The sequence below is a fragment of the Eucyclogobius newberryi genome, unplaced genomic scaffold, assembly GCF_026437365.1.
Source record: "Eucyclogobius newberryi isolate DKJ021-1_F unplaced genomic scaffold, fEucNew1.0.hap1 SCAF_14, whole genome shotgun sequence".
Classification (NCBI taxonomy): Eukaryota; Metazoa; Chordata; class Actinopteri; order Gobiiformes; family Gobiidae; genus Eucyclogobius; species Eucyclogobius newberryi.
The window spans coordinates 27,263,254-27,282,393 of record NW_027315768.1 but is presented as its reverse complement, the minus strand read 5'-3'; the positions used below and the strand labels follow the sequence as shown (position 1 = coordinate 27,282,393).

Sequence of the window (19,140 nt, the reverse complement as noted above, 5' to 3'; positions counted from 1 at the left end):
TTTATCACTGGTTCTCAAACTGTGGTGCATGGACCTTTGCACAGTTCTAGCGTTTGCTTAATTTGAAGTCAAGTTTTGAAGACATTTCTCTCCTCTTTTGGGTTGGTCTTTGGTCATAACTTTTGTAGTTGTGGTGGAGTTCTATTATAGAGCAGTTTAGCCCTAGATTAGCCCTAGTTTAGGTTTGGTGGCACTCAGAAGACCACATATTCTCTTAGGTGGTACTTGGTGTGGAAAGCTTAAGCACTGTTAAAGATGAATGGAAAATCAGAATCAGAAAAGGTTTATTGCTATTGCCAATGAAAAAGATTCACAAACATAGGAACTTGCTTTGGTGCAACATAAAACGATGAGCAATGATAAAACAGCATACATAAAATCAAGAAGGGCATGCATTAAAGAAAAACAATTCAAATTTATTATAGGATAAAAATAAAAATAGGCTTACCATGTACACAAAATGTACAGTTAAATTTAGAGCGTAGGATATTTGTTTATTATTAATGGTATAGCACTTATTATCACCTACTTTTGAGGCATACAGGTCCACAATATAACCATCACCAGCTAGTTTCCATAGAGATGATAAGAATGTCCCACAGTATGGCATTAAACATATCTATCTTGCATTTCTTTGTTTTTAATTGCTCATAAATACCTACCTTTTTATAATTGCTCATAAATACCTACATAATGGCCTCTCCAGATATCTGACCTGTAAGTGCTTCACGCTATAGACAAAGGAAATGCCATACTGTGGAATATTCCAAGCAAGGAATAACTTCTCCATGGAGTCAAGCTTGTGAAGGAGCCTGATTCTGAAAAGGCACAAAGCAAGTTTGAAACAAAACACACAATAAATGAATTAAAATGAACACACTTATGAACTCAAAAACCCTCGTCATCCATGTCTTTATTAATACCACTGCTTTTACATTCATTTAAGTGTCATACTTTAGCTCTGACAATGAATTAACGCTGAGAGCCGCGAGCACTGCGGTTAGAACAAAGCTTAATAATAAGCACCTGCGACAAAGTGAGGCTGGGTTTGACTGCAGGTGACTCATTACCACGTCACTAATGTGCGCTCTGACTCACAGGAAGAAACAACAGTGGGAGATGTTTTCCATAGACAGAAATAACTGTAAGTATAACCTGTCTGTCTGTCCTACGCATTAGCTGTCACCGTCAAGACATTTACTTTACTTACATTAACTTTATTGAGTTTTGCAGCACAATATTTCTTACTTCTATCGTCATCAGAGTAAGCTGAAGAAGTATTGCAGTTAAGACAACTTTTTCCACTCATTTTGACATCTCCATGATGATAATTGTCCACTGTTTTTGACCCATAATTCAATCCATTTTATTTATTCCACTTTATTCCACTCTGCATCCAATTCAATTTAAAAGATTACAATACAAACAGACTGGGCAGAAGAAAATACTGTTCCTTTAGAATTTGTTTGACATTAAATATATGTATACCATTAAATGTTACAATAATTTATTTATGCAAAAAAAAAAATGAAAAAAATTGCCTGCTTGTCTCCATGGGAATATATAAGTTGATTGTTGTATATTCTTCAAGTTAATAGGACTTTTTGTGACAATGTTTTTTTTATTTACTACACATTGTCGTACATTATTTTGATGGCTACAATAGTACTTTGTAGTGATGATACAAGACTGTACTTCACCAACTTACAACCCCGAGTTAATGTAAAAATTATACCATTGACTGACAGAAACATAAAAAGCAGTTTTTTTTATGTCCTTTTTATGTCTTTGCAAGTCATCGACCTTGATTTCACCCAAGAGCAGCCAAATCTATTGTGGAAATCAATATGAGACGTCTCTTTATACGTGTGAGGCTTTTTCTCACAATATGCCTGTCGCTGGACCCTGAAGTCAGAAGCAGGAGTCCATGGGGATGTTTCACCTGCAGCCTGGTGACAGCTCTGCTCTCATGTCTGCATGTGTGAGAAGCAAACACATTCTGTATGTGGCAGGTACAGTGCCTCGCTTTGAGTGAATATAATGAGGCGATATCCAACGTGTGATAGAGAAGGAGTTTAATGAGGGCTGCTCGATGACGTCAAAATTAGGGCTGGGTGATACATCTAATTAATTCGACTAATTTGGGTGTTTAATTATCGACGATGTGAAAAATGGCTAAATTGTGAATTCGAGGACACCTGCGCCGTGTTCACCTTTCTCTCCTGACTATTTCCAAAGAAAGGACCAACTAAAGCCTAGAGCGGATTTAGTGAGCCTTTATCACTTAATTAGAGCCACGAGTTGCATCTTGGAGGAGCCTTAATGTAGTTTAATCTGTAATAGTTGCGAGTTGTTCTGAGGACCACGGAGACGCAAAGCTGCAGGACATTACAGCCGCCTCCAGTTCCTCACAATATTATCTTGACGAGTTCGGCAAATAATCGACATTATTTTTGACAAGCCTTTACTACGTTTCAGGAGCCGCAGCGTGTGATTTGTGAGTGAACACTGTGACTGTGATCGCAGTTTGCATTTGGTCTCTTTTGAGAGAGAAAAACAGCAGCCTCGCTCAGCCCCGCCCCTTTTCCCTTTGGTGCGAGTATCCATGGTGATGCAGTGTGTGTTTGTGTTAGAGCTGGGTTTCGATTCAAATTTCAAGAATCGATTCGATTCCGATTTTTACGTTTCAAAATCGTTTTTTTCCGATGTTCTCAGATTCCATCCGATTCGATCCGATTTCGATCCGATTTCGATTTGATCCGAGGGTTAATGTTATTAAAAATGAAAAATGTATTTGAACCGTTTCCTTCACTTCATGACTGTGTAAAGAAGCAACATATTCAAACTAGTATTATATCAATATTAAACAGCAAATCACAGACTGGTACATGTTTGGTATCACATCTTCTGAGATTCGCTTGCGAGACACCATTTTGTAATGAGGTTCCGCGACTTTCATCAACTGCCTGAAGCCATCGTTTTCAATGACGGAATACGGCCGTATATCTTTACAAATGAAGCCCGCAATCGCCTCAGTTATTTTCTGGGAACGTGCCGAATTGATTGGTAGTGACAGCATGTCCAGCTTCGTCTGCTGCGGTCCCAAGGACAGGTTAGGGTGATGCCGCCGCAGATGATTCTTTAAGTTGGTGGTATTACCAAAGTGCTTTACCTGAGTTCCGCACTTTTTGCAGACTGCTTGACTTTTGTCCAGCTCGTTGGTCCCTTCTATTTCCCGGAACCCGAAATTCCTCCAAATCGGCGCCTTCAGTGTCTCAGGCGTCTTAAGTGTTACGCTAACGTTACCATCTCTGTCCGACGCCATGATTGTTTTCGAGTTATTTTCAGACCGAGCGCGCCTGCGTGAATTTAGTGACGCGGCGGGGGTAAAAGTTCACTGAGGAAAATGTAGAAAATTATTTTAATTTAAAAAAAATCGATCTTTGGACCTACGAATCGATAATCGGTCATTAATATGCGAATCGATTAAAAATCGGAAAATCGATTTTTTTCAACCCAGCTCTAGTTTGTGTGTGTGTGAGGTGGACACACGCAAACTGAAAAAAGGTTAAAATATGAAACGAGTTTACTTCCGAGCAGAGCTGAAGGGGAGTGACTTTAGCATGAAGTAGATTGAGAGAACAACAGAGGATTATCAGAAAGATGGAAAAAAAAATTAATTGAGGTGAAATCAACACAAACAAGTGTTAGATTGAATAGATGGCAAAGTAAAATGTTTAAAGCCTTTTTGCGTTGATGAGACACCATGGCACACCACCTACTAAAACATTTATAAATCAAACATCTTAGTAAATGTGGCATATATTGTGGCAAATAATGTTGGCTCCTCTGGTTCTTTAAGTTTGGCATTGGTGATAGTTCAGGATTCAAAGTGGACATATATTTTTTAAAGATGTTTTGGCCCGTGTATTAGACAGGACAGCTCAGCATGATATAGGGCTGAGAGAAGAAGGGAGGACATGCAGAGAATTGTCGGAACCCGGATTCAAACTCACGACAGCAGTCACTGGTGAAATGTATTAAAATATGAATCATCCAAAGGCTGCAAACAAATCAAGATAACACATTTTTGACATAATCAGTCAAGTAAACAAATATAATCACATTTATTTGGCTCAAATAACGATTATTTCAGATGCATTACTAGTATTCTGTCAAAATTCCCGTGTAGAGAGACTTAATACATTTTCATATAGTATTGGATTGTGACGTTTTGTTAAAAGCCTCTGATGATTAGAAACGTGGCTTTGCTCCAGGTTTTTAACGACAGAATGAACGCACGTTTTAGCAATTGAACAAAGAGTAAAAGCAGCTTTGTGACAAAAATCAGACCACTACAAAATGGCTTGATCTAAGAAAACATGATCTATTGACACTTGTAATAAAGAGCCAGGTGAGTCACTGTATGATGCTTGGGGATGACAACTGATCAGATGTTTCACTTTTCCATCTGAGAAAGCTGTTAGAAAATACCTACTTCCTCCTTTTACGATTGGAAAATCAGGTATGCCACCTTTAAACTTAGAAAGTATGTTTTGTTCAATATAGAGCCCAAAAATATACCTAAATGTAAAGAACTTTATTTTTAATCTGACTTTTTTGGGGGAAATTTAACTTTATTTTGTCTTTCTGAAAGTTATGTTTTGTAAAGCTGGTCACAAACTTGAAAGTAACATATTATACCACGGGAATAAAAGAAAACTAAAGACTTTTCTTTGGTCACAGTCTCATTAATCGTGAATAATCGTTAACTCATTGAACAACTTCTGCTAGTATAAATTGACTTTGAACTGAGCATTTGTTGTAATTATTTGAATAAAACGGGAAACAAATGTATAGAAATCTTCTTAAAAGTAACAGTAAAATTAAACACAAGTCAAGGTGTTTTACATGCGTCATGGTACATTTTTGCCTTTGTCAGTTCCTTTCAGATTTGGTAGTTAATTTGAGTTTCACAAATACATAACTGATATGAATTGCAACATTTCCATTGTTTTTGTTATGATGAAACGGTTTAAATTGTACCAAACAACACACAACACACATCTATACAAGTAAAGCATCGGCCCTGTGGGGAAATAGATAAACCATCATCTCGATACCATTTGTGGGAAATAAAATGGTCTGAGCACGTCCCTTTATCTGCACCCGCCTCTTCCATTATTACACATGCCATTATTCTGCTCCATATAATCACATTTTACAAGCTATGCTGTTGGCTTGGTTATGAATTGCAATTTGTCCTTATATGAAACTACCTCTTGCAATATTGATATGCACAAGCCTCACAGAAGCCATACGCGCTTTTAACCAATTTGATTTAACATCCAGTAAAGGAACAATTTCCTTTTTACGGCGATACTGTCTACAACAAGTCCTTTGGGCAGAAAACCAGGGGCATGTTTTGTCTTGCAGGTTCAGTACTGTATCAATATTTCAGATGCATCGATAACATTGTATAATTCTGTGTTGAGTCCAGATCTTTGTTGGAGCTGCTTCTCTGTTTCCTCTCTCTGCTCAGAGCAGCACTTCATGTCTGCACCCAAAGGAATATCTATCCAGGATGTATCTCAGGCTTTATTTTGCTCAGGTTTGAGTTTACAGGAAAAGCTTTTACATGTAAGATAATAGTGTGCTGCGTTAGCTTCATTCAAAAAAACGTTTTCCCGGCGTCCCCACTGTCTTTATGCTAAATGTGCTCCAAAACTGACCTAAACTACGTCCACATTGCATCATACAGGACAGGGGCTTGTGGCTGTAGTTTCTAAGTTTTCCAAACACGCTACACTGCTAACCATGGGTGCTAACACGGAGCTATTTTCACTGTTATTTTCACTTTTCAGCTGCACTAAAACAAACCCTGTCACGCAAGTTTAGAAGCGCTACACAAATAAAACAGAACCTCCAGCTAAAGAGAAAAATGACAAAGTACCAATAAAACGAGACGTGAGAAGCTGATGAATTAAACAAATTTGTTGTTGTATGTAAAAGAAATCCCCTATTAGTTTATAAGAAGGGAACCACCAGTGTGATGCATAGTATGTATTGTTTGTATTAGAAGTGTTCAGGAACAGGCATCACTAGAACAAGCCTCTTCTTTGTAGATTTACATTTCTTTTGTCTAAACAGCTTGGATTTCACTTCACAAAGACACACAGAGATATCGTATATGGAGATCTGAGAAATGATATAGAGGTATACATTTGTGTCCATATTGCCCAGCCCTAGGCCCTAGTGTCAGCTTTTGGCAGAGGGTTTCAAGAGAAAATGGTAAAAACCAGGGTACCATGTGTTTCTGACAGCGCGACATCATTCGACGCCCGAGGAATGAACAGAGCTGAGCTGAGGCGACAGAGGAGAGAACTCACCTTCCCTTCATCTTTTGGACTGTCACTCAAGTGCACCACGGGCCCTGGGTGAGTTTTAGTCGATCTGTGACAAGAGACAAAAGAGGAAAGAGGATGAGAAGAGCAGACAAGTGAACATTTTATAAAATAGCCACATTTTAATACAGTGTGGAGGTGTGTGAACTCTGAAGTATTCTCATGAAGTATTCAGTTCATGCACGGGACAGAGAATATTTGGTACAAAATGAGTGATCCTTGACAAGGTCAATCTCTGAGCTTTACAATTCGGTAGGTTTGATAATATTTTAAACTATTGTGCTTGGTATAATTTGAATATTGGCTCCGTTATACTGAATGTCTCTCTCTGCTCCTTACTCCCAATTCACACCATCCAATGAAGCCGTAAAAGCTTTGAAAATAGAGCTGCAACTAACAATTATTTCAGTAGTCGAATAGTCAATTATTTCTACTATACATTTATACACAAATACATAAAATCAAATAAATATTGAAATTAAATTTGCTAATAAAATGTATTATTGATGAATATCACTTTTTTTGACATTTTAAACTAATAATGATGCCATTTTTGTTATAAAAATGGCTTTTCATATGTATTTTATTCTATATAAAGTGTAGTCCAGATAATATTGTTTTTTAATACATATTCCAATTCACTGATGTGCACCTTTTATGTTTGAGTGTGATAACCACAACATGCTCCCTCAGTCCCTGGCCTCACTCTCAGGGGTGAAATGTAGCTGCCATGTTCTTCATGTGTGTCTATTTAGTCACGCCTGCTGCTGAGCCTCGATAATAACAGGAAGCCGCACATGAGCCTGTGTATTTTCACTCTGTTTTTAAGTCCGTAATAGGTTGACGGATCATCAGACAGCCACGACGCTCTACAACACCTGTCCAATCTGCAGAGTGCCACAATGGGCCAATGCCAAGTGCTAATCTCGCCCCCGCAGCCGCCCATAACGAACGCCAAGGCCAGAGCAAAAAATATTTCTCATATAATGCGTGTTTGAACTTTTGACCCCAGACGTTTTATTGCACATCGTTAAAGAGCAGCCGGTGACGGGCGGTGCTTCTCATATTCATAGGGATAAAGGAAGATATTAAGTTTCCGGTGAGGGAAAAATGTGTTGCTTCTTGATATTAAATTTGAAAAATGTAGACCTTGAATGAAGAATTCTTGACAAAACTGAACAGAAACTAACCTCACGACTTCAGTGAATGTTTTAGCGAGGGTGAACTTTCAAAAAGGATGTCATTCATGAATAATACCGTTATGAAAAGTGTTTGAACGGCAAATACAGTCGGCTATTCAACACTTTTGAAGAACTTCAGTTTTTATATTTTCTTTTAAAAGAAATGCCATCTGTAAAAGTCTCGATAATTACAACGTTGTATGTGAAGGTTGAACAATTTGTTTGCAGAGTCATAAACTTTACCCTGAATTACGTCAGAATTAGCTATATCAAACAATCAGTAATATAGACATGTTTAGATCAGCAGATTTATCATTTGTCATTTCATGTGGGAAGAAAGTCAAAAGTATATGGTACATCTTTGCAAGGCAGATTATGCTTTCATTTGTCTAACTCGGAGTGAGGTTTTCTGAGTTAAAGTTGTCAAATCAGCAGTGTATTGTACAGAAACGATTGATACAAGTAATACAAACCAGGAAAGTGTTCAAAACAACCAAAATGCAAATCCAGTTAAGTTACAGTATTAACTTGAATATTGTTGAGACATGTATTTATAAATCAACGTTTGAAAGTGAATTTTTGCTTTTTTCTGCATTAGCATTAGCATTACCGTTTAGATGTTAGCAACATTAGCAACATTAGCATAACAAAGCATAAAAGCTAATTTGTAACTACAGAGGCTCCAAGGCTGTGCAGGAGCAGGTTCACAGAAGCGGGTGGACAGAAGAGAGCATCTACAGTGGAAATAACACAAGGACAATCAAAGAAATTGCAGTTCACGTTAGATTGTCTAGCTCAGATAAACTCACGCTTCAGAAATGTTAACCTAGTTTCCAAGTAGTAAGGTAAGGTAAGGTAACTTTATTTGTAGCCGAGGGTAGATTTGGTGTCAGGTAAAAAGGGTGGGCTGCTCACACACACATGGACAACATGAATGACATTGACAGAAAACGGACAGTGACACAACAGAGACGACTAGTGCTCCAGACATAGAGACATGGATAACAAGTATACAAACAGTTAATAGTGTCAGAATACAGCGGATAAAATACAGAGTAAAAGCCATCATAGATACAAAAAATAATAAATAAATAGGTTAAGAGGGCTGTGCAGTCTGGCTATTTAGTATTTTAATAGCTGAGGGAACAAAACTGCCCCTGTATCTCTTCGTTTTGCACAGAGGCATTATGTATCTGCGCCTGATGGAAGAAGCTGAAATTCAGCATTTAGTGGATGGGATCCGTCTTCTAAGATGGACCCAACGAGCCTCTGTAGCTGTCTAGTGAGGAGGGATTCTGGGTTCAGCTGTGGCTCTCCAATCAGCCTACTAGCCCACCTCACAATTTGGTTAAGGGACTTCTTATTTTTTAAGGGTAGGTTGCTGAACCAAGACACCAGGCTGAAGGAGATGACCGGTTCAATGAAGCAGCGGTAGAACATTGTGAGCATTGTTCTGTCCATGTGGAAGGACAGTTTCCTCAGGCAGTGCAAACGCTGGTTCCCCTTTTTGTACACGGCTTCACAGTTTGCCTCAAAGTTTAATTTGTTCTCGATGATAGTCCCAAGATATTTATAATGATTTACACACTCCACTGTCTGACCCTTTATGCAGGTAAGTTCCTTAGTCCTCGGGAGTTTCCTAAAATCTATATTCATGTCTTTGGTTTTGAAGATGTTCATCTGTAAAAAGGACGTGTCACACCAATCTACGAAATCCTGGACAACTGGACCATGACTGGTTTGGTTCCCTTGTAGCAGGCTCACAAAGTAGACATTCCGAGATGTGAGCGTGTTCCTGTTTGATTTTACTGTCGGAACTGGGAAAATCCAACCTCGGAGGACGACTGGACCGCAGCATTACAAAGAGTATTCAGCATGATTTGATAATGTACAACAGTACTTTTCAGACTTTAAGCTGTTACTTTCTCACGTCTTGAACCCTGCGGCTCAAACAAAGGTGCATCTAATTTATAGATTACGACCACCAGGGGGCAATCTATTAGGACGCGCAAGCATTTGACACACAAGACGTCAGTGGACAGTGATCCCTGTCCAGGGGACACATCGTGTTCACTGTATTTTAAGCTTCAAAACTCAGTGTGTTTTATCACGATCCAACCAGAGCATATTCCATTGCGTCCTTGGTCCTGCTTGCATAAATATGTGGTCTTTGAGCAGGGGATGGTGGTTGTCGGGCTTCAATCAGTCTACCACTTGCATTGATATTCACAAATAATATGGTCATGTGTTTACTGTCAAGTTTATTAGCAACATTATATTGCTTTTATCCACTCTTCCATTCCTAAAATATCATCATACTAATGCTCCAGAAGATAAACCAAATCCTTGCTGTATAATGAGTATTTTTTTGTTAGTTTTTGTTTTTCTTTGGTGTATTTACATTCCTCATGCTCTCTGCAAAATATTTAAAGCAACTGACTGGAAATTTACTCCACGGTCACTTGTTTCAGGCTGCACTCAGTTACGTACATTTGATTTTTCAGTCATCCAAACACTTAAATGTAAGAATACAGAAACGCAAAGGGAAATTACATGCTTTGGGAAGCCCAGGGAGCCATGGTAACCTCGCACCATTGGGGAACATGGAAAAATAAATGTATGAACAACATGGGAATGAGAAGGGACAGGCAATAACATGCAGGTTACAGGAGGCAGATTACAGCAGCTAACTCCATCTTATATATGGGTTTTTCTCGTACCATATTCAAGAACGATTCCAGTACAATACATTAGGACAAAACCTTTAATGTTTGTGTTTATTCTGTTTGTATAATATATTTGTTTTTAAGGTCGATAGTCTAGACATTGTAGAAATAGATTGTAGTCATCTTGACACTGTTTTGGAAAAACCATCATCCAAAAGTCATTCTCGATCTGTGGATCAAGTCTGAAAACTCAGATATTTATCCCATTCTGAGTAAGCCCTGCCCACTGGGCGGAGCCTCCTAATTATAGCATGTCTTGTTAGTCTATTTGTTTGCATTGTTTTAAGTCTAACCTGAAACAAATCTTTTTTCTTACCCTAACAGTCGGTCATCGTCTTTGGTTTGTTGACATGATAAAAACATGGAATGAGGAAATGGGTTGTTTCTCTTATAAACCAAATCAAATTCAGCAAACCCAACAAAATACTGGTAAAGTGTACAAAAGGCATTTCGGAAAATGATACATACCTCATTTTTGACAAAACGTTTGATCCTATAATTCTAAGAGGATAAAATGTTGATCATAAACATCTAAAATCCAAAATGTACCGGTATATGAAATTACACTCTAACTTAACGAGCCAGGCGTGCACGGGTTGCTTCTGTGTTGCTTCTGTCAACTGAAATGAATTTGATTTTGCCAGCCCTATGGACACAAACACATTCAAACTCCAGACGCAGTTAATTAAGATGGGCATAAACACATTTCAGAGGGTCATGTGACTTCACTCAGCACAGAGGAGGTCGAGCAGCTGTCTGTTCACACTCTTAATTTCCTCTCTCATTTTGGGATGAATCTATGAAAATGAAATTGTGCATTAAATATGTGGCAAAGTAATTTGAATTTCAATGAGCGACCATGCCCTTGTGTTTGGAAACAGGAGTCCCAGTGGAATGGCCGATATGAGACTTTCGGGGAAGCGAGTTTTGTATTGCATTAAGGATCTGTGAATGACAAATATGTATTGCACCAAATATACATAGAACTGTGGGTCTTTCTCATTTGCACAACTCGATTATTCATTTCAGACGCTGTGTAGTGATGACAAAGGAAATTTATTCTTTTCAACTTTTCATGAACCTCACTTCTGGAAGAGAAAGAGTGCTGACAATACAAATTGTTTCAGCCACAAGGACTTTGAATGCTTTGTAGTTACAATAGCTTCTCCCCAAGGTTTCTCTGCTGCAAAAGTATAACGTGCATGGATTGCACTGTTGTACAACGCATACTTTGTACTTCAAATAATACAATCGTTTTTCCTTTTGTTTATGTGAATTAAGTCTTAGTTCGTGCTTGAGTAAGACTTATTAAGGTGTAGTTACTCTGAAGTGGTTTTCACAACGAGCCGCTGAAGTGTGCGCAGGGTTCCATTTCTTTAGAATAGTACGATCCGCACTTCACCACAGCGTTTTCTCTGCACTTCCAGCGAGTGTGGAGCGGTGGCAATTTCAGGCAAGTACATTCCCCACAATGCATTTCACTGTAATGTTTTCAATCAGCGCAGCGCTTCTGCCTTAGCAACTTAGCAGTGAGAACTACCTGGATACAATAAAGAGGAATGTCTTAACAGTTAAACAGATTATATTGCAAGTAAATATGTGACTGTCCAGCAACAACGCTGTTAAAAACATGAACCCTTGTTTGAGGCCAATTCATCAAATGATCAGATATCAAATGAACTGTGGCTTTGTGATTCATTTAACTGCAGTTTAACAGCACCACCGACAGCTGTTTCTAACTGCTGTTTCCCTTTTACAACGTGACTCTCCCATTTCTCATGTTTACCTCCCCTGCATCCTTGTGCACACACACTTCATGGATTTTTAGAAAATACACAACACGGTGTGTAGTGTGTGGGGAGAGTATTGGGACAGGGCCTATCTCTGCTCGTTGCTCAGACTCGATCACATAGTAGTCGATGTTAACCGGACTTTCATCAAATAAAACGTGCCATTTATCTGCCCTCCTCTCCAGAAACATGGGGGAAAGGATGCTCAGTGGACACTAGCTGCTTACCAGAAGCACATCAGAAATCTCAACTTAAAGTCAGTTTTATATGCTAATTCTTATTTGAAAAGCCAGTTAATTACAAATTTGTATTTTGATATGTTTTTCTTCCTGGTCCCATTGTCTGTTTGTTTGACAGAGCTTTGTGATGGAGTAAGACTGAAATATGTTTAATTATTATGTTGTGCTTGATTTGTAATACAATTCTAACGATTTGTAATGTAAGACGCTTCTGCATTTTCAAAAACACAGGGGAAAGAGTGTTCATAATATACCTCATGCTCACTGCTTGATGATATTCACAGGGCCCAATGGTGATAATACTGTAAAAATGCCTTGCGCCTGGTCTTTTAATGCATGAACCGGGCTGTTAATGGAAGGTTGAGTCTCCAGCTGCGCCCCAGTCCACAGGAACAGGATGTGTACCCGCTAACCCTAGGGTTCCCCCAGGAAATTGGTCTGAGAAGGTGCAAAGACGGAGAAGGCAGGAGACAAAAGGCCAGATTGATCCAGAGGCGGTGCGCGACTAGGACTCTGTCAAGTCGATAAAAATGTCTGAAAGAAAAACTCAGACATCCATTTCTTTAAGTGTCTTGTGAATGACGTAGTGTGCCGTTTCCTTTCTGAGTGGTGCTTTGGATCCCTGAAGGAGTTTGGGGGTGAACAGAACGCCTCTCAAAATACTTACCGAGCATGAAAAGAGTTGTCAATGCACTCGGCGGGGACAGATGTCAAAATACAAACAAGTTTCCGCGTAGCAGCTGCTATTGATCAGGACAAAGCTAATGTAGTGCATGATTGATTGACTTTCAAGTGACAATCAATGCGCTTTCCTCCTTCTCTGTGAGGAGCTGAGTATGAATCGTTTTGAAATTGACTTTGAAAACTTTGAAGTTTTCACAAAACATTGGTAACATTTTAAGGAACACGATCCCTTGATATGGCATACATGGGTCTTAAAATAATGTTTGAGAAAGCTGTTCTGAAAGAGTCAATTTAGTCTCACGTGAAACCAAAAGAAACTTGTTTACAGAGGAAAACAGAACGAACATTAAGCAGAGGAACTGTTAATCACAGCTTGTTCTGGTGAAACTCAAGGTTCTCTGCAGTTCAATTCGAGGTCATTACCATCTCCAGCTTGTGCGTGGCGTGAAAAGGGATTTATTTCTGGGTAGGGTTGAAACGATTAATCGGGAAAACAGAGTAACTTGACTACAAAAAGGCGTTGATTGATTATTATTTTATTGCCTCGCTGCTTCGTTGAATTCGCATATTTCATTAAAACAGCATGACTCTGTGCCGCTGGGAACTACTTGGGGCGCTAGTTTCGCACAGAACTTGTTTCCGCGCGGCGCCTGCAGCAACTAAACACGTGTTTGTCCATGGAGCAGAGTTTGGCTGTGTGAAAGAGGAAAGAGGGCCGCGATGATGAAACAGAAAGTCTGAGTCGAAGAGCTAAAGTGAGGCTCAAGTGAACGGCACCTGGAGCTGCAAAATGCTCCGATCTCAGAGAAGAATCATCTGCAGAGCGGCAGTCACGGCTCAAAACAACAGAAGGTAAACCAACACTGGCCTTATGTAATAGAGTTTTTCAAGCACGTGTAGATGTTTCTTATCTTAAAGGAATAATACAAATGAAAAAGGCTTATTTCCATTGTACAGTGAGGTATTTAACAAGGATTATCAACCACATGAAGTTTGAAATATGATGACAGAGGCTTCTAGATGGAGAACATTAAAAAGTGTTATTCTTTTGTGACATTTTAACCTAATTATTCCAGTATCTTGGTTAAAAAAGGTCTTTTCGTATGTGTTTTTGAGTCCGTATAGTCCAGATGACAATTATGATGATCAAAATACGATTCATTTTTTATAGTCCACTAGTCATGAATGGTTGATAAATCATTGCAACCCTACACGTTTGAAAGTTATGCACGTATGAAAGTTTTGCACGTTTTTCTGCACGTTAGAAAGTTCGGCACGTCTTTTATTTACATTTCAAGGTTCTGCATGTTTTTTCTTTACGTTTGAAAGTTGTGCAAGTTTTTCTTTACATTTGAAAGTTGTGCACTTTTTTTTCTTTACGTTTGAAAGTTGTGCAAGTTTTTCTTTACATTTGAAAGTTGTGCACTTTTTTTTCTTTACGTTTGAAAGTTTTGCACGTTTTTTTCTGCACATTTGAAAGTTTTGCACATTTTTCTTTACATTTCAAAGTTGTGCACGTTTTTTTCTTTACGTTTGAAGATTTTGCACGTTTTTCTGCACATTTGAAAGTTTGGCACGTCTTTTCTTTACATTTCAAGGTTCTGCAAGTTTTTCTTTACGCTTGAAAGTTTTGCACCTTTTTCTTTACATTTGAAAGTTTTGCACATTTTTTCTTTACATTTCAAAGTTGGGCATGTTTTTTCTTTACGTTTGAAGGTTTTGCACGTTTTTTCTTTACGTTGGAAAGTTCTGCACGTTTTTTCTTTACATTGGAAAGTTGTGCATGTAAAGAAGGTGGAGCTCTCCAGTGTAAATGGCAGCCGATGTGTCACCGCCACACTTTGCGGTGATTGGCAGACGGTCCGCCCACACACCGAGTTGGTGTTGTGACTCTTGGACATAGTTTGGGGTTGTCAGGAGGCAACAAGATGGTGCGGTTCGACAGTGACTGTGAGTGACACCGCGGCGAGGCACTTGTCATTGTAACACTATGGCAAACGCATGTGGGCGGGTAAGAGCCGGGCAAACAAACAAGCAAACAGGGAAACTCGTGGCGTGTTGCTGTGGTGGAGCATGCATTAAACTGTCCGTCTAAAGAGCATGTGTCAGGCACAGGGCATCACCACAAAGTGCACAGCTAATGAATTGTGATGGTCGTGGTTCATGAGTGAAGTCAGTGATGCAGCAAATATTGTACGGAACTTCGTCATATTTTAGCATAAAGGATTAGTGAATGGATGTTATTAGTCTGGTTGGTTTTACTGGAAAAGTATAGGTTAAGTATGAGCTATAAATGATGTATTTGTTTTGTAAAATTCTAATAATTTCCTTCACAGTTCAAACCAATATCTAATAAAGCTGGAAACAACTCTTTTTAAGATACAATTATTTAGTTTCAGATGAGACAGCATTATTTTATAGGTAGAGCTGGGAGATATATCAAAAAAATATAAGATATTATTATTATTATAATGAAAATGTTGTTTTTGAAATTTTGAGTATTTTGCCTATAAATAAATGACAGCAAAAAGCTGATTAAAAATAAACTGAACAGAAATGTCTAGTATAAGTATAATGTGACTTCCTGACCTTTTGTGTAATCTTTATGGTCCATTGTCTGAATATCATCATCAAGATCCAAAAATGATTGAGATGTACATTTTTGTCAATATTGCCAACTCATATTTATGTTTTGTTTTTTTGTTTTTTTAGGGGCCGGCAAAAATCCAGCCGCATTTCTCACACCTAATGTGGCTGGATTTATTTGGGGATAATGGACCTTGTTCCAATAAATATGGTTTGGTTCAGAATAACATCACATTCTAGGATCTGAAAACTACCAATACAACAACAAGAGACACCTAATGCTTTACCGATTACCACAATCTCTGTCCTATAATGTCTCTCGGCTGGTGTGCGTTTAGAAAGAGGCCCTGACGCCGCACTGAAACACAAAGCCCAGCTGAGTTTTAACAGGAGGAGGGACTTACAGCTCGATGGCCTTGTTCCACATAATGACATATCCTGACAAAATGAAGGACTCGATGTTGACGATGTGAGTGTTCCCGCGCTCCGTCCCCACGTACAGCCATTTACTCTGAAAGGGAAGGTGGCAAAATGTGATCCTGGAGAACAGAAAAACACAGAGAGAGACAAAAGGTTAGAACATCATACTGTATCACAAAGGGGTTTAGCGTCAGAGCACGGTCCTAACGGCTTTCAGATATAACAACCGTCTGTACAACACGAAGGTTTAATCTGGATTGGGGGAATTTGTAATAGTTAATATGTTGATTTTAGCACTATAATGGGGCTTGTATGATATATATAAATATTACAACCAGTAATCAGTGGCTAGCTTTAGATGAACCTCGCGCTTTCATCCTCGCGAGATAATTGATCCCATCTCAAATGTATTTTATCCATAAATACATTTGAAATTAGGCTCTCAGCTGCTATATGTTCTAAATTATAGTTGATGCAAAAAAAAAACAAAAAAACACATTAACATGACAAAATGTGGCCTTTCTTGAACAGTTTTACAACAAACGTCCACAGGGTTTAACAAAATACAGCGCACTTAGTTTGTATCAAAAATGTCAGTCTATTGTCTTTGACCTTGATTTAAAAAAGAGACTTTTTAAATAAAATTGTGGTATAGAGAATCTAGCAAATTGAAAATGAAATTGAAATGTGGAATGAAAAATGTATGCTAATAATTGAAGCTTCAAAATAGAAAGACGACAGCTGGGTACAAAGTGAACACGTTAATGTCAAGTCCTTATTCTGACAAGCTCCCCTTCTGCTATATGACCTGAACTTCACCTTGTAAACATCTGAGGTTTAATAATACATTCATGTTTCATGCATTTTTTACGTCTTACAGATTATAGCTGTTATATGTTCAAAACTGCAGGTAGTCATTTGCCAGGTCATGCCGTACTTGAACTGGTGCTCTCTTTCATGGAGCTATATTGGAGCCACTCAAGGGTTGTTTATCATCTGAAGCAGCATGTGTACAGTGAAATGGGTGCAATTATGTGAACACATCGTCCTTTAGTACATAACATTCCCATTTATGAATATCTACGAAATCTTAACAAGATGCTTTTTTTTTAGAGAAACGTTCATTTCTACATCCCATAAAGTAACCTTTTGTCCGGTTGGTTAGCAAAGGCTCACCTGCTGGTTACTGATAGGAACAGTGACTAATTCATTATAAATGGTAAACTTGGTAAACTAAACCAAAACAGCACATCAAAAATATACGTGTACATATGACAGTTAAAGCATTAAAGGTAGCTTTTCCAGCGGAGAGTGCGACACCTGCTTCTGTTATTGTTCTGCCAGGAATGTTCCACAGTATGGCTGTTTGCACGTCTATCTCCATAGAGACCAACTGTTTAATGCCATACTATGAAACATTTAATGCAACACAATAACATCTCCATCCATCTTATCTTCCACACTCACACACTGCATAAAGAAGGTGATTGTAAAAGTACATTTCTCTGATCTAACCTTAACCCATCGATCCTGTTTATAAGCAGTGGCTGAGGTCTATGTTACTATGGTGATCAGGCGATGATACAGAACACAACTCAGTGATGATTTGGGGTTACGGGAAAGGCACAGGCTCAGGCTAGCGTCTCGTTTGTTGTAAAAGGAGATAAAGCTGTGGTACTTTATTCTGTTATGAATGTTGTATTTGGCACATATTAACAACGTGCCAAAGGGTCTGTGAGAGCTACGAACTAGTTAGATACATTTATACATACTTTCTCCTTTTGCGATTGGAAAATCAAGTACTCTTTAAATAACTTTAAATAATACAGATTTCTTTTATTTTACAATGTTCACATTTCACTGTTATGTTGTTCAATCATTCAAAGACCATATCCCAGAACTACAAGACATTCAAAATTTGAGGCCATGCAAATTGAGCTCTAAATCGTCTCTGAATGTGTTAAGGTTTTAGTAAATTAGATCAGTTTTAAATACTTGCTAGTAGTGCTCTCGTTTGAAAAGTAAAGGCCAAGACACTAAAAAGCTTTCAGAAAACACAAACCTAAAAAGAGCTCTTAAATACACGCAGATAATGTCAAACTAAGTCAAGGATGGAAATTCAATTGAGAGGGATTAGTGTATTACTGGAAGGTCGTTTTTGTAAGTACAGTTCAGGAGGGCAGTGGAGATTTGACTCCAGACAGAGAAGACAGAGGATACGTGCGTGTTGTGTGCAGCCGTCAGCCTACGCAAGACTCTCGGAGGAGCTAATGGCAGTAATGAAGTAAACAAATGCAGGCATTAACCGATGTAGCGGCGTCATTCTGCAGACTTCACCATCTGCAGCAGTGAAATCAAGAAGATGAAATAAGTATAATATTTCTTAACTTTATTCTTTCAGTGTCCAGATACATAAAGATAAACTACTTGTCACAATCACACAAACAGATAGTGTGATGCCCAAAGGTTGAATCAACAGATGCGAAATTTGAACCACTAACTTTGCTAACCTAACTTAAAACATAAATAGGAAATTGAATTAATTATCAAAATACAATTAAGGACAAGATGATTGTTAAACTCAAAATAAATCACAATGTGGTGCTACTTCCAATGTTAATAAGCATTAGCATTGAGTTTGTTAGCATTAGCATTGAGACACAAGCACCCTCCTTGGTAAACACAGATGTATCCTACTCCCACTATCAGCCCTGAACAAGCCCAAGCTAAAACTAGTGTCCCATATAAATCCCTCTGTAAAACTAGAACGTCAACCTGGACTCGATTCCAAGCAGAATCCTCAAAACATTCCCCCCCTAATTATAGAATCTTCATTGGAAAGCGGTTATGTTCCACAGTCCTTCAAACATGCAGTCATTAAACCACTATTGAAAAAAACTTAATCTTGATCCTGACCTGTTGGTAAACTATGGACCTGTTTCAAATCTAACCAAATCTAACGTCTCCAAAGTCCTCGAGTTGTAGGTTTGTTGCCGTCTACAGGACACTCGTGTATTTGAAGTTTTCCAGTCAGGGTTCAGAGCCCATCACAGCACTGAAACTGCACTAGTTAAGTCACAAACTATTTGTTATTAGCTGTTGATAATGGG

General features: G+C 38.5%; 1 protein-coding gene across 6 annotated transcripts in view; it reads right to left on the bottom strand.

Annotated features, from left to right (window-relative positions):
* The window catches only part of stxbp5l (syntaxin binding protein 5L), a 209,402-nt gene that overhangs the window by 72,497 nt on the left and 117,765 nt on the right, over positions 1-19,140 (bottom strand). For all 6 annotated transcript variants that reach the window (XM_072445162.1, XM_072445164.1, XM_072445166.1 and 3 more), the window contains exons 5-6: positions 16,015-16,149; positions 6,390-6,453 (exon numbers count right to left, since the gene is read on the bottom strand). In XM_072445162.1, the coding sequence (XP_072301263.1) occupies positions 6,390-6,453; positions 16,015-16,149 (199 nt within the window). The remainder of the gene's footprint in view (positions 1-6,389; positions 6,454-16,014; positions 16,150-19,140) is intronic.